Source organism: Pelobates fuscus, chromosome 10, assembly GCF_036172605.1.
Source record: "Pelobates fuscus isolate aPelFus1 chromosome 10, aPelFus1.pri, whole genome shotgun sequence".
Lineage (NCBI taxonomy): Eukaryota > Metazoa > Chordata > Amphibia > Anura > Pelobatidae > Pelobates > Pelobates fuscus.
The window spans coordinates 152765126-152781307 of record NC_086326.1 but is presented as its reverse complement, the minus strand read 5'-3'; the positions used below and the strand labels follow the sequence as shown (position 1 = coordinate 152781307).

The 16182-nt window shown below is 43.7% G+C and overlaps 1 protein-coding gene across 1 annotated transcript in view; it reads right to left on the bottom strand.

The window, feature by feature from the left end:
- Positions 1-1301: 1301 nt before the first annotated feature.
- LOC134574878 (zinc finger protein 665-like) overlaps positions 1302-16182 on the bottom strand; it is a 125966-nt gene continuing 111085 nt past the window's right edge. Inside the window, exons 6-9 of the mRNA XM_063433926.1 lie at positions 14463-14524; positions 3623-3799; positions 3419-3542; positions 1302-3279 (exon numbers count right to left, since the gene is read on the bottom strand). Of these exons, the coding sequence (XP_063289996.1) occupies positions 1754-3279; positions 3419-3542; positions 3623-3799; positions 14463-14524 (1889 nt within the window). The 3' untranslated portion in view covers positions 1302-1753. The remainder of the gene's footprint in view (positions 3280-3418; positions 3543-3622; positions 3800-14462; positions 14525-16182) is intronic.

Here is a 16182-nt window from a genome sequence, read left to right as displayed (position 1 = left end):
AGGTGTACGGCGGTCTGCCGGCCTGTGAGAGGTGAATGTTCTTTGTAGTGCTTTTGTGGTTGTGAGGACTGTGTCCCCCGGTTTCCCCTGTTCTTGGCGGTTGTGTGTGCGATTGTCCTGTTTGGGGCTAGTATCCGTGGGGTGGTCCTCGTGTGCTTTTGGGCAGGGCGGTGAAGGGGGGGACGTGGGTATGTAGTAGGTGAATTCTTACATGGGTTGGTTTGGTGGGGGGGGTTGCTCCCCTTCCGCGCCGGCGGGGTCCCAGGTAGGAAGTTCTATGATTCTTAAGATCATAACTTATTATGTAGTACGGATGATCTTAGAATATGAATCTAGTTTGAAATCATACATTTTGAATCCGTGTACGAACATTTTTAGTTAAAGAACTTGAACTGGTAACTTCCTAACCTAGACCGAATTATGCTTTACTTCAATATCTTCATCCGGAGAAACTCACAAATGCACAGTTTGTGGATATTTGACATTTTAAAGCCTAACAAAGATAAAGTGGTCGATATTAATACCCTCTATTACAATAGTACATGTGTGCAGAGAGTAAGAGAAAGTTGTATTGGATCACTTAACATGCAACGACCTTACAGAAAAATGAACACCTGTGAATAATTTCCTGTAAAGTAAGTTTGGGGGCCTGGGTGAAATATGTAAACTTTCACACTAAGCACCATAACAATTGTTAGTCACTGCAAAGCTGATGAAGCAGTGAGAATCCTGCACTAATCTCACCTCAGAAAGTGGTCAAGTTTGCTGCAGTTATAAGGCAGCCTACACAAATGTCAGATAGCCAAAGGTCCTAGTTCCAGGCTGCCCATGTTGGCTTTGGCCGAGCTTTATGTATGTTTGATGGGCAGGCACTACTTGGACTGATCAATCAGAGAGAGGCTACCCAAGTTAAATGGTTGCTGTAGGACAAACAAATGATGCGGTTCTCTGATGAATTTAGACCCACAGACTAAAATGAAATTATCCCGATTAGTATAGCCCGTTCCTGGTGAGCAAAGGGCTTGTCTGCTGCTCAGGCAAGTGCAGGAGTAACTGTGTAATATTTTTAAGGGACACTCTAAGCACCAAAGCAAATTTAGGCTAAAAAAGGTTTTTTGTTTTATAGATTATGTCCCAGAGTCTCACTGCTTAATTTTCGGTCATTTATGAGTTAATTCACTTAGTTTATGCAGCACTCGCCTCCCCATCATGTGACCAACACACTCTCCCTACACATTTGCTATAAAGAGATATCTAACAGTTAAACTTCCTTTATTGTGCAGTCTACTTGAGAATTTCTAACCTCCTCCGAGGAGCCTACAAGAGCCCCTGTGTGTGATTAAAGTTCAATTAACAGAACAGGAGATGAGAACTTTTAAAGTAAACACACTGTGTTGTCAGATTGGATTGAAAATACATTTTTCTTAATGTAGGCTATGTGAGTCACAGCCAGGTGAGGTGTGGCTAGAGCTGAATAAACAGAAACAAAAGTGATTTAACTCTTAAATGGCAAAGAATTTAAAAGCAAGACTGCAGGGGCATTATCTGCACCCTAAAACTGCTTTATTAGGCTCAAGTTGTGCTGGTGTTTAGATTGTCTCTTTATAAAACTATCTTTCCATTACAAAAAAAGTGAGGGTCAGTTTTTGAATATTGTATCCATTTCAATTTTTATTGTCTGTGTGTAAATTTTATTTTAATGTTCTACAAAACGTGAGGACCTGGAAATAAATATTTCCCATATTCAGTGCATTTATATATATTTTTCTCGATTGTGAATCCTTTTATGTTTAGAGAGGGCTCCTGCCTGGATAAAACATTTCCCACATTCACTACACTTATATGGTCTTTCTCCTGTGTGAATCCTCTTATGTGAACCGAGCTGTGACATCTGGATAAAACATTTCCCACATTCACTACATTTATAAGGTTTTTCTCCCGTGTGAATCCTTTCATGTGAAGTGAGGGACCCTGCCTGGATAAAACACTTCCCACATTCACTACATTTATATGGTTTTTCTCCGGTGTGAATCCTTTTATGTGCAGTGAGCTGTCCTGGCTGGTTAAAACATTTCCCACATTCTTCACATTTAAATGGTTTTACTCCTGTATGGGTCAATAAATGGACCTCAACATGTCCAAATGTTTTAAAACCTTTCCCACATTCAGGGCACTTAAATGGTTTTACTCCTGTATGGGTCAATATATGGACCTCAAGATGCCCAAATGTTTTAAAACCTTTCCCACATTCAGGACATTCAAATGGTTTTACTCCTGTATGGGTCACTATATGGACCTCAAGATGTCCAAATGTTTTAAAACCTTTCCCACATTCAGGACATTTAAATGGTCTTTCACACGAGTAAATGAGTTGATGCTTATTTAGATCACGCCTGTCTTTAAAGCATCTTCCACATTCAGTACATATAAATGGTTTTTCTTTATACCGCTTTGCATGTGATGCAAGCTGTGCAGCTTGAGCAAAACACCTGCCACATTGATCACATTTAAATGGTTTTTCTCCGGTGTGGGTCCTTTTATGTATAGCAAGCGCCCCTTTCTGGGCAAAACATCTTCCACATATGGTGCATTTAAATTGCCTCGCTCCTCTATGAACCCGCTGATGTTTAACAAGCTTTTTCTTCTGAGGGAACATTTTTCCGCATTCAGAACATGGAAATTGTTTCTTTCCCCTGCCACCCTTCTCATGTAAAACCAGGACAGACTTTGAACTATCATTTTGCTTTTCAGATAAAGACATCTTGTTGTCTGTGTGAAAGGACTGATTTTTGTCAAGGCCTAAGTTACTATTAAAATTTTGTGAAAACGTAGAAAAATTCAATATTCCATATGTATTGAGTGATGTATAATGACATCTGTCTGTTTGACAATGATATGTTTTTTTAGACTGAATGGATATGTCCGAAGTACATGTATCCTCTCTCTTTGATTGTTCTTTAAGAGTATTATCATCGGCTTCCATGAGATTTTCTTCATCACTCTCACTTGATATCTCTACAATATCAATAGATGGATATTCTGTCTGTGTGTGTTGTGTATTCTTTGTGTGCGGGTTCTGTATAGATATGTCTCTGATATTCCCTTCTTCACATGATGTTGATTTTTGTGACAAGAACGTTACAGATTTAGTCAGACATTCCTTTGGTTTGTTGGCTTTCAGAGATTTTCCTCCATCCATGGTTTTATTAACATTTTCCTCTTTGGTATCAAAACTGGTCACCAACACTGTGGTTTGAAATATGTCAGGTACAGATTCCTCTGTTGGAACAAAACACACATTAATAGTTGATAAATCCCTTCAAGAAAAAAAAAATACATCAAACACTATAGCTATAGGTTATTACTCTGGGCACACTTTCTCTGGTATGATACAGAGATTGTGGTGATTTAACCTTACCCAGTGATCTGAGATGATGGTCGTTCTCCATCATCATGTCCTTGTAGAGATCCTTGTGTCCTTCTATATACTCCCACTCCTGCATGGAGAAATGGACAGTGACATCCTCATACCTTACAGGAACCTGAAACACAATGATACAGTCACCATCCAGACACATCCCTTGGTTTTACTGTATGAGGTCCCAATTCCCAGCAACTTCACCTCTCCAGTCAACAGTTCAATGATCTGATTGGTCAGGTCCAGGATCTTCTGATCATGGATCAGGGAGGAAGGTGGAGGTACGGTGTGCAGGCTCTGATTCATGCAGGATCCTTCTGATACAAGGGGACTGCTGCTGGGTGGGATATAGTCACTGGGCTTCTTCACAATCATGTAATTCTAATTATCAAGAATGGCATAAATAATAACAAAATAATTTACTTTCAAATACACAGGTATTTGCCACTCACTCCGTTCCTCAGCATAATTTTCTGCATTTCTCTCTTTCTACTGTCTCTTATTTCAAAATTAAGACGTATTCGTCTCTCTGCTAGTATGTTTATTGCCCTACATGTATTTATGGATACAACTTTTTACCAATAAAGTGCATTGACTACGTTTACATGGGAAAACATTGCTTCTCTTGTAATTATATCAGTTTCAGGATAAAGATGTGTGGATTTCTACATTTCATTTGTCAGACTTGACATACAGATTTGTTACATATCGAGGGTAAACGACTATTAAAAATACTGAAGGGACAGTTCCTTGTTGATTCAACTCAGTGGATGCTTTGTAATTGTTTACCAGAGTGAGTAACACAATGGTAACAAGCTAAAAACACACTTTCGCTGACTTTCCTCCCCCATAATAGTTTGGGCACATGCATGAGTACTTGGGCACCTACGTGAAATGTTTTAACTGAGCTAGTGCCGCAGCTCCTTTGGCCATAACAGACTTGTGGTAGTTAAATTAATATTATTATTAGTATTTATATAGCATCAGATTATTCTGCAGTGCTTTACATTAAAAAGGGGAATTTAACAAATGAGACAATAACGAAATGTTAAAGAACCAACAGGTAAGAGGACCCTGCTCAAAGCTTAAAGTTTAGAGGAGGTGGGGTATAAAAAACACAATAGAAAGGGTATTGAGGGAGACCGCAAATAAACATGGTGGAAAAGTAAAAGATCTGGAGGTGAGAGTGGAGTGTATTCCTTTAGGAGAGGGCAAGAGGAAGGTTTGTGAGATAGAAGTTACTCTTGGAGGCCATAGGTATTCCTGAAAAGATGAGTTTTGAGGGACTTCTTAAAGGATTGAAGACTAGAGAAGAGTCTGACGGGGGTGGGCAAGCTGTTCCAAAGTAAGTTCTGCAAGCGTAAGTTTGCAGTAAGGGTGCAAGCAGCAGACAGGAGAAAGTCACCAGTCGAGCGAAGAGACCGAGGGGGGGGGGCATACCTACGAAGCAGTGAAGAAATGTAAGAGGGGCTAGAGATCGTTAGAGCGTTATAGGTAAGGGTTAGTATTTGGAAATGACACCTGTAGGGTACAGGAACCAGTGTAAGGATCGACAGAGGAGTGAGACGAGCGTCAGGAGAGAAAGATCAGCCTGGCAGCAGCATTCATCATAAATTGTAGGGGCAGTACGACTTGTGGGGAGAGTTACAGTAATCAATGCGAGAGATTACTAGAGCATGAACAAGCTCCTTGGCAGCATCTTGCGTAAGAAAGGGGCAGACAAGGACAATGTTTTTAAGGTGGAATCGACAGGTTTTAAGCAACAAACTGGACACGAGGGGCAAAGATGAGGCCAAGATCAAAAATGACAAGCTAGACAGCGAGCTTGCAAGGATAGAGTGAGGCAAGTACCATCGACCTGCAGGGAGAGTGAAAGGAGGATCAATGTTATGAGGAGGAGAAGTAAAAAAAACTCAGTTTTAGAGAGATTGAGTTTCAAAAAGTGGGAGGACATCCAGTCAGAGTTGGAAGAAAGGCAATTGGTGACACGTGGTAGGACAGCAGGGGAGGAGAGTTATGTCTGGGTGTCATCAGCATACAGGTGGTAGCGGAATCCAAATGAATGAGTTTGCCAAAAGAGGCAGTATAGAGAGAGAACAAAAGGGGACCAAGTAACGAACCTTGAGGGACTCCGACTGAGACAGGACAAGGGTGGGAGGGGTCATTGGAAAAGGAGACACTGAATGTACGTTGGGACAGATAGGAAGAGAACCATAAGAGGGCTGTGTCACAGAGACCAAGAGATTGAATGAGTTTGGAGAAGGAGGCCATGATCAATAGTGTCAAAGGCAGCAGAGAGGTCAAGAAGAATTAGTATGGAGTAGTGGCCTTGGATTTAGCCGCAATTAGATAATTTGTAACTTTAGTCAGAGCGGTCTGCATGGAATGGAGGGGGCAGAATTCAGGCTGAAGAGGGTTGGAATTGATGAAGCAAGTCAGATGGGTAAAGACAAGTGTTTCCAGAAGCTTTGAGGGAAAAGGGAGCAGGGATATAGGACGATAGTTGGAAGGGGAAGCTGGGTCAAGAGATAGCTTTAAGAAGCGTACAACAGTAGCATGTTTAAGGGGAGCAGCGACAATACCAGAAGAAAGAGAGCAGTTGAAGATGTGCATTAAGGACGGCGCAAGACAAGGGGCGAGAGATCTGATGGGGTAAGATGGGGATGGAATCAAGCGGACAAGTGGTGGGACGAGAGGAAAGGAGAAGTGCAGCCACCTCCTGATCAGTAGCTTGAGAAATGGCTTGGAGGGTAGAGAAGGTACGGTCCAAGTGAGGTTAAGAGGAGTAAAGGGGGGAGAATTCATCCCTAAACTGTTTTAGCTTGTAAGTAAAGTAACATGAGAAGCTATCATCTAAAAGATTAGTATGGGGTGTGGCCGCAGCAGGGGGCGAAGAAGAGAGTATTAAAGAGATGCCTAGGATTGCGGGAGCATGGACTAATGAGAAAGGAAAAGTAAGACTGTTTAGCAAGGGTGAGGGCTGCGCTGTGTGAACGCAAGTCAAATTCATAATGGAGAAAGACTGAGAAGGTACAAGACTTCCTCCAGTCATAATGTCAGGGTACCTGAGGTCTCTACCTCTGAGAGAGGTAGAGACTTAGTCGTTTATCCATCTAGACGAGCCGTTTCCTCCGTTCCTCGCGGTCCATCCAGTCACTTAAACGCTGGCCGCGAGGGATCCGCTTCCTTTTCTAACATGACGCTCAGTACGTGACGTCATGACGCCAATTCCGAGTGACCTGTCACTCAATTGTCCGATATCTAATCAGGACTTGTCGGAGGCGTGTCTACTCTCCGGAGTCAGGGTATTTAAGCTTGCTTCTCTCTTCAGCTCATTGCCCTGTCGTGGTTCTAGCTTGTCTAGTCACTCAGTGCTCTTGTATTCTAGTATTCTCTTTGGTTCTGACCCGGCTTGTTGTACAATTCTGCTTATCTCTGTTATCCCTCTGACCCGGCTTGTCTCTCGCTTACCTGTCTTCTCGTTCCCTCGACCTCGGCTTGTCTCTGACCATTCTCTGTTATTCTCTGTACGTTAGTCCGGCCATTCTAAGGCCCGGTACACGTACCTTTCTATTGTTTGGACTCTGCGTGTTGGATCCCTGTCCCGATCCTGACATTACGACAGGGCCAATGGATCCTGCAGGTACAAACAGTCAGCTTGGTTCTTCCGACCCCAGGTTTGATGCCATGGAACACAGGATGGATCAGATGGCCCTAGCACTACAGGCGCTATTGTCTCGTGCTAGTAACCCACCAGAGGAGACACGTACTCCTTCGATCTCTCCTGTAAGTTCAGGTCTAGAAGTAGCTACTGTAGGTGCTTGTTCTCGTATTACTCCACCAGTACGTTATGGCGGTTCTCCTGAGAAGTGTCGTGGCTTTTTGAACCAGATCAGCATCCATTTCGAATTACAACCCCGCTCCTATCCTACAGATAGAGCGAAGGTTGGATTTATTGTTACGTTACTCATTGAGAAGGCTCTGAGATGGGCTAATCCTTTATGGGAGAATGATAATCCGTTAGTGTATAACTATAATGCCTTTGTAGCTGCTTTTAAAAGAACTTTTGACCCCCCTGGTAGGAAGGTCAATGCAGCTAGATTACTGTTGCGCCTTAGACAGGAAAATCGAACACTTGTGGATTATGCACTAGAGTTCAGATCCTTGGCGGCAGAAGTTAAGTGGAACGAACAGGCTTATATAGACGTATTTTTAAATGGGTTATCAGATGTAATCCTTGACGAGGTCGCTACTAGAGAGCTCCCTGAGAATTTGGAGGATTTAATTTCTTTTATCTCTCGCATTGATGAACGCTTAAGAGAGAGGCAGAATACTCGAGATAGGACTCGTAGACCCTCCTTTAAACTAGCTCCTGCATTTCAAAATTCTGAGATCAAAACCTCACGTTTCCCAGAGCCTATGCAGATAGGTAATACTCACCTCACAGAGGAGGAGAGACAGTACAGGAGAAGGGAGGGTTTATGTATGTACTGTGGAGTCAGAGGTCATTTACGCCTAAATTGTCCCAATCGTTCGGGAAACGCTCGCACCTAAGTTTCTCTAGAGGACAGGCCTTAGGTGTATCTATTTTGTCCTCTGTTCACAATTATAAAGATCACAGGCTTCTGTTACCCGTTTCTTTGACTTGGGAGAAGGGAGTAGTAAAAACCATGGCTTTGATCGATTCTGGAGCCGCTGAGAGCTTTATCGACCAAGTTTTTGTTAACAAGCATACTATCCCATCCCAGTTAAGGGAGACACCCCTGGCCGTTGAGGCCATAGATGGTAGACCTTTACTTGAGCCTGTTATTTTCCGTGAGACCATACCTGTTAATTTAACTGTTGGTATCTTGCATGAGGAAGACCTATCCCTGTTGATCATTTCCTCCCCTTCTATTCCCATAGTCCTGGGGTACTCCTGGTTAAAGAGACATAACCCTATCTTTAATTGGGAGTTAGGGGAGATAGTTTCATGGGGTCAGAATTGTCAAGAGAAATGTTTGCGGAGGGTCTCGCCTCTTTGCCTGGCTAATACGTCGGCTAACTCCTCTAATCCTACAGAGACACAAATACCGCCTCAGTACCTGGATTTAAAGGCAGTATTTGATAAAAAGAGAGCCGATACCTTACCTCCACACAGATCCTTTGACTGCAAGATTAACCTACTTCCTGGTACTATGCCTCCCAGGGGTCATGTATACCCGTTATCTACTAAAGAGAATTCTGTTCTAGAGGAGTATATTCACGAGAATTTAGACAAGGGATTCATTAGGAGATCCTCCTCCCCTGCCGGGGCTGGATTCTTTTTTGTTAAAAAGAGGGATGGTACACTTAGGCCTTGTATTGATTATCGAGGTTTGAACAAGATAACCATTAGGAATGCTTATCCCATTCCTTTGATTACCGAACTCTTTGATCGTTTAAAGGGTTCTAACATTTTCACCAAGTTAGATCTCAGAGGGGCATATAACTTGGTGAGAGTCCAGCAGGGACACGAGTGGATGACGGCGTTCAATACTCGATACGGTCACTATGAATATACAGTTATGCCTTTTGGGTTATGTAATGCACCGGCTGTATTCCAGGATCTGATAAATGAGGTTCTTAGGGAATTTCAGCATGAGTGTGTTATTGTATACCTGGACGATATACTCATACATTCTAGAGAGATTGAGACTCACCACGAACAAGTCAGAAGGGTTTTGCACAAACTTCTTCAACATGGTCTGTACTGCAAATTGGAGAAATGTAGTTTCGATCAATCCCAAGTAAACTTCCTCGGTTATGTGATCTCTGGGGAGGGATTTAAGATGGACCCGGATAAACTCCAGTCCATTCTAGATTGGCCTCTACCCAAGGGTCTTAAGGCCGTTCAGAGATTTATTGGGTTCTCCAATTATTATAGGCGCTTTATTAAGGGTTATTCTTCTATTATTGCGCCCATTACCAATATGACCAAACAGGGGGCTGATACTAAGAATTGGTCTAAGGAAGCTCTCCTTGCTTTCAAAACTCTCAAGGAGCTTTTTGCTTCCGCCCCAATTTTAGTTCACCCTAATACCACTCTTCCTTTCCTACTTGAGGTTGACGCCTCGGAGACTGGCATAGGTGCTATCCTATCCCAAAGGCTAGGTGTGGATAAACCGTTACACCCATGTGGATTTTTTTCTAAAAAATTGTCTGGTGCTGAGAGCAGATATGACATTGGTGACAGAGAACTACTAGCTGTTATCAAGGCTTTAAAAGAATGGAGACATTTATTGGAAGGGACATTACATCCTGTTACTATTTTAACGGATCACAAGAACTTGTCCTATATTGGAGAGGCCAAGCGATTGTCCTCCAGGCAAGCTCGTTGGTCGTTATTCCTCACCCATTTCAATTACGTTCTCACTTATAGGCCTGGTTCGAAAAATTCTAAAGCCGATGCCCTATCTCGCCAATATGAACCTTCTGCTTCATCTGAACCGGTTCTGTCCTCTATTGTACCTAAATGCAATATTATTGCTAACACAAGTCTCAAAATCCATTCACCGTTGCTTGCCCAGATCATGAAGTCACAACATCTGGCACCTGGACAGACTCCTGAGGGAAGAAACTTTGTTCCTCCTGAACTCCAATTGGAGCTCTTACAGTGTTTCCACGAAAGTAAGGTGGCTGGTCATCCTGGCATTCGCAAGACTTATTCCCTGATCTCCAAGGATTTCTGGTGGCCTTCCTTACGAAAGGATATTAAGGAGTTCATCGGAGCTTGTGAGATTTGTACCAAGACTAAACAGCCTCACACATCGCCATGTGGTCTATTACACCCTTTGGACATTCCTGAGAAACCATGGTCCTGCTTGGCCATGGACTTTATTGTGGATTTACCTGCTTCCAAGAGACAGACTGTTATTCTCACGGTGGTTGATAGATTTACTAAGATGGCTCATTTTGTGCCGTTACCTAAACTCCCGACTTCTCCTGAATTGGCGGAGATTTTCGCGAGAGAGGTTTTTCGCTTACATGGGATACCTTCTGAAATTGTTTCTGATAGAGGTTCTCAATTTGTCTCACGATTCTGGAGATCCTTCTGTTCTCAATTAGGCATCAAATTGAACTTTTCCTCTGCCTATCACCCCCAGTCTAACGGGGCTGCTGAACGTACCAATCAAAAGATTGAACAATATCTGCGCTGCTTTGTTTCCGAACACCAGGATGATTGGGTCGGTTTGATTCCTTGGGCGGAGTTCGCACACAATAATCTCGTTTGTGATTCTACTCGTTCTAGCCCCTTCTTCATGAACTATGGCTTTCATCCTTCCATTTTTCCTTCGGTCTCTTCTTCCCAAGGAGTACCGTCGGTTGATGATCATGTCGCCAATCTGAAGAAGTTGTGGGACCAGACTCGTCAAATTCTCCTGCATAATTCTATGTTGTTCAAAAAACACGCTGATAAGCACAGAAGAGCGGCTCCAGTTTTTGTTCCTGGGGATAGAGTATGGCTGAGCACTAAGAACATTCGTTTAAAAGTTCCCTCTATGAAGTTTGCTCCTCGTTACATAGGTCCTTACAGGGTTCTGACTCGTATCAACCCGGTTGCGTATCGCCTAGCTCTGCCACCTGCCTTACGCATCCCCAACTCCTTCCATGTGTCTTTGCTGAAACCGCTAGTTTGCAACAGATTTTCCTCTACGGTTTCCTCACCTCGTTCAGTTCAGGTGGAGGGTCAGGAGGAGTACGAGGTCAACTCCATTATCGATTCCCGAGTCTCCCGGGGGAAGCTACAATATCTAGTCAACTGGAAGGGATATGGTCCTGAGGAGAGGAGTTGGGTACCTCAGGAGGATGTTCATGCCCCTCGCCTCCGCAGGGCGTTTCACTCCCGCTTTCCATCTCGTCCCGGTTCCTTCCGCCCGGTGGGCGTATCTGAGAGGGGGGGTACTGTCAGGGTACCTGAGGTCTCTACCTCTGAGAGAGGTAGAGACTTAGTCGTTTATCCATCTAGACGAGCCGTTTCCTCCGTTCCTCGCGGTCCATCCAGTCACTTAAACGCTGGCCGCGAGGGATCCGCTTCCTTTTCTAACATGACGCTCAGTACGTGACGTCATGACGCCAATTCCGAGTGACCTGTCACTCAATTGTCCGATATCTAATCAGGACTTGTCGGAGGCGTGTCTACTCTCCGGAGTCAGGGTATTTAAGCTTGCTTCTCTCTTCAGCTCATTGCCCTGTCGTGGTTCTAGCTTGTCTAGTCACTCAGTGCTCTTGTATTCTAGTATTCTCTTTGGTTCTGACCCGGCTTGTTGTACTATTCTGCTTATCTCTGTTATCCCTCTGACCCGGCTTGTCTCTCGCTTACCTGTCTTCTCGTTCCCTCGACCTCGGCTTGTCTCTGTCCATTCTCTGTTATTCTCTGTACGTTAGTCCGGCCATTCTAAGGCCCGGTACACGTACCTTTCTACTGTTTGGACTCTGCGTGTTGGATCCCTGTCCCGATCCTGACACATAAAAAGTATTACTTGCGTACTTCTGTCCCAAATCCACCAATTTGTGCAGGTATAAGTCTAATTCTTTCTATCATAGAGGGTATATGGAACAAATTATGTCTCTATATAACCTGAAGGTCAGGACGAATTCAGGAATGCAAAGTTTTTTTGCTTAATCTTGGACCTAGCCTTAAAGGACCACTATAGTGCCAGGAAAACAAACTCCCGCTGGGCTGAAGGAGTTAAAACCCCTTCAGCCACTTACCTTTATGCAGTGCCGGGCTCCCTAGGTGTTGGTGACCTCTCCTCCCCCTCCGACGTTGGCTCCCGAGTGGAGCCGAATGCGCATGCACGGCCAGAGCCGCTTGCACATTAAAAACGCCCATAGGAAATGCTTTGCTATGGACGTCAGCGTCTTCTCACTGTGATTTTCACAGTGAGAACCACAGAAGCGGCCTCTAGTGGCTGTCACTGAGACAGACACTAAAGGCTGGATTAACCCTGCAGTGTAAACATAGCATTTTCTCTGAAACTGTTTTCAGCTGCAGAGTTAAAACTAGAGGGTGCCTATAGTAGTCCTTTAAGCACCACTGACAGGTCACCATAGTATGACTTATTCTCAATCAGATCTTGTGAAGTGATTAACAAAGACACAAGGTTTATGTACTTTCCATACAAAAGTTCCTTACTGATAGAAGGGGAAACCAAGTGAAGAGCTACTGTATTTTGGAATGTGCGGGACCTGAAGCTGGAATGTCCAAAGCAGGATTAGTGGGACCAGTGTTAGAAGATTCCAATTTAGTGTGCCGTTCATTAATAGATTGTAAAGAGGACATAATTGTAGACATTGTCCCGTGCATTTCTGCTAGGCTGTCTGAGCTGCTCATCTGTGAGCTGTTACCAGGCCTGAGGTCATCAGGATGTGTAGATAATAAACTGTAGCAGGGAAGGGGATATCTCTATGTCATAGCTCGGCTGAGATCTTAGGGATAATCCAAGACATTGGAGACCTGGGTGTAGTGGAGACTCAGCTGCGGTACCAGGCCTGACAGGGGTGCAAAACCTAGTAGGGGTGTTGGGGAGAGAAAAACCTCTCTCCTTGGATAAACTCTTGCGACATACTGCAAATGAAGAAAACACAAGTAAGTCATCTGTAATGCTAAACCACACCTTAATAGTTAGAACTGGCTTGCTAACTAGTGCCTGTGGGTGAAAAACAAACTACTCTGTGGCTGGTGAGGCCCTGCTAGTAGCCAAGCAGCCGTAGAGATGCTCGATCTATGAATTGTGTCATGGGGCTGGGGCCACTGAACGTTGTGGTGGTGTGATGGCCTCTCGATAACAGTATATCTATACAAAATAATGTATGTACGTGGGCCGAGCATAGGTCATGTCATAGGAAATTCATCAATCAAGCCCCTTGTCCCCAAGGGAAGGAATGATGATAGTAGTGACGCCAAACGAGGGCCAAGTAAGTAATAATACAGACATGCAAAAGGCCAGATGTTGGCTGGGTGAAAACAGAATTAAAATGAAAATAGAAATATATGTGAAAAGGTCAATGAAACAGGGAAAATTAGTTTGTATATACCTTAATATGCTAAATGCAGAATATAGCTGAACCTGCGGTTGCATAGAGACAAATGAATAACAAGTTAGTACTAAACATACGTCTAATGACTGAAAGGATTAATATACAATGAAGCCACACGATAAACGAATATGTTGATAATACCACATTAAACAGTGTACATTATACAGAGTGGCCGAATGAGGGCTGGACAACCCAAGATGGTAATACCACATAAAGAGTGGACTGAATACAGTGAGGCTGAATCATGTAAAACTTTAAACACGAAGTGACGGAATGTGCCACTAGAGACACATATAGCCAATAGCCAATAACATTAATCAGGCCGAATGTGGCTGAAACAGGCAACCTGATAAACAAACACCCGTAATGACCGAATGTGCTGCTAGAGACACATTCATATAACATTGAATAAAAATACTCGACGAATGTGGCCGAAACGGGCAAGATAAGCGGCAAATTCGATCTTTCGAAGTGTTAGTAGAGGCACAAATGACAAATATCTTTAAATACTCAGGACGAATTAGACCAAACATTTTACACCAGATGACCCAAAGTGCATCCTGAGAAGCACATGTACCAATAGTGTTGAATAATCAAGCCGAATGAGAAATGAGCAAAACTAGGAAGTCCCACATGGTACCTACGTATCCCCACGCGACTTGCAGAACCTGACAGGGTGAAGGGGATCTTCGAGGCACCAAGACCAGGGCACCAGAGGCCTGTATGTATCAGAGTCGAAACCAGAAGTTTCAGGTAACTATAATCAGAACGGGCTTAGTCCAGGTAAGAGGCTGTATTGGGATTAAATAGGTCATGAAACCCCTCCGACAATTACAGGCCTTAGCCTTGAAATAATTGGGTCAATTTTCTTTGCTCTGGTTTCTAGCCTCGATTACTGTCATTCATTTATTTTTACAATCTTTGAAGCTTCTCTATATATCAAAGTTGTAATTATGCAAAGTGGTGATGATGGTGCCTATACCAAGCCTTTCATTATAATAGGCTTGTTATTATAAGCACCAGTTAACTTCTTGCACTTCTTGTCTTTTGGGAACAATGGAAAAGACAGTCCAATAACTGCTATTTTACAAAAGTGTCCATTTCATGAGAAATTTGCACTTTTATAATTGTCCTCACTGGAACCTTCCCAACATGTTCACATGTTCTAACACATGAAATGCGATCCTTCTCTATGAAAAACAATGGGCTTGACCAGTGAAGTAAAAACCACACGTGAAGATCTCATTGTGGGCGGATTGGGTTGGGGCAAAGAAACTGTTAGCGCAGGAAAAATGGCAAGTATATTTCATTTTATTATTTAAACAGGGAGACTTCTATCAGAGACAATCAAAGAACAACCCAAAGATAAAAACAAAAATATTTATTAACGTTGGAGTATTCATATATTGAAGATAATGGTTTCATCCCATAAGTTAAGGTGGCGCCCAGTTAAGGTGGCAACCAGAGACTCCAGGGCCCATAAAAATGTATTAAGTTGTTAAAGAGGTGGAGTGGCCCATTAACAAACTGACATTACACAGACTCTCACCTCTTCAGTCAACAGATGGATGATCTCATGGTGACAATACCCAGAATCCCTCACCTCTCCAGTCAGCAGGTAGATGATCTCCAAGGTGACATTACCCAGAATCCCTCACCTCTCCAGTCAGCAGGTAGATGATCTCCATGCTGACATTACCCAGAATCCCTCACCTCTCCAGTCAGCAGGTAGATGATCTCCATGCTGACATTACCCAGAATCCCTCACCTCTCCAGTCAGCAGGTAGATGATCTCCGTACTGACATGATCCAGAATCCCTAGCATCTCCAGTCAGCAGGTAGATGATCTCCGTACTGACATTACCCAGAATCCCTCACCTCTCCAGTCAGCAGGTAGATGATCTCCATAATGACATGACCCAGAATCCCTCACCTCTCCCGTCAGAAGGTAGATGATCTCCGTACTGACATTACCCAGAATCCCTCACCTCTCCAGTCAGCAGGTAGATGATCTCCGTACTGACATGATCCAGAATCCCTAACATCTCCAGTCAGCAGGTAGATGATCTCCGTACTGACATTACCCAGAATCCCTCACCTCTCCAGTCAGCAGGTAGATGATCTCCATAATGACATTACCCAGAATCCCTCACCTCTCCAGTCAGCAGGTAGATGATCTCCATAATGACATGACCCAGAATCCCTCACCTCTCCAGTCAGCAGGTAGATGATCTCCGTACTGACATGACCCAGAATCCCTCACCTCTCTGGTCAGCAGGTAGATGATCTCCAGGGTTAGATCCAAGATCTTCTCAGTCACCCAGTTCCTATCGTTGTCCATTATCACGATTTACTCCAATGCTCTAAGAATGCACTCTAGTACTGGTTGAAGAGGTTGATGGAAGTGATCACATCAATTCTGTAAATGCAAAATATATAGCCTGCTTTTATTATAACAATGTAAAATTACAGAGAGGGGGGGAGAAAGAGAGAGAGGGGGGGAGAAAGAGAGAGAGAGGGGGGGGAGAAAGAGAGAGGGGGAGAGAAAGAGAGAGAGAGGGGGGAGAGAAAGAGAGAGAGAGGGGGGAGAGAAAGAGAGAGAGAGGGGGAGAGAAAGAGAGAGGGGGGGGAGAGAGAGAAGGGGGAGAGAAAGAGCGAGGTGGGAGAGAAAGAGCGAGAGAGAGGGGAGAAAGAGAGAGAGA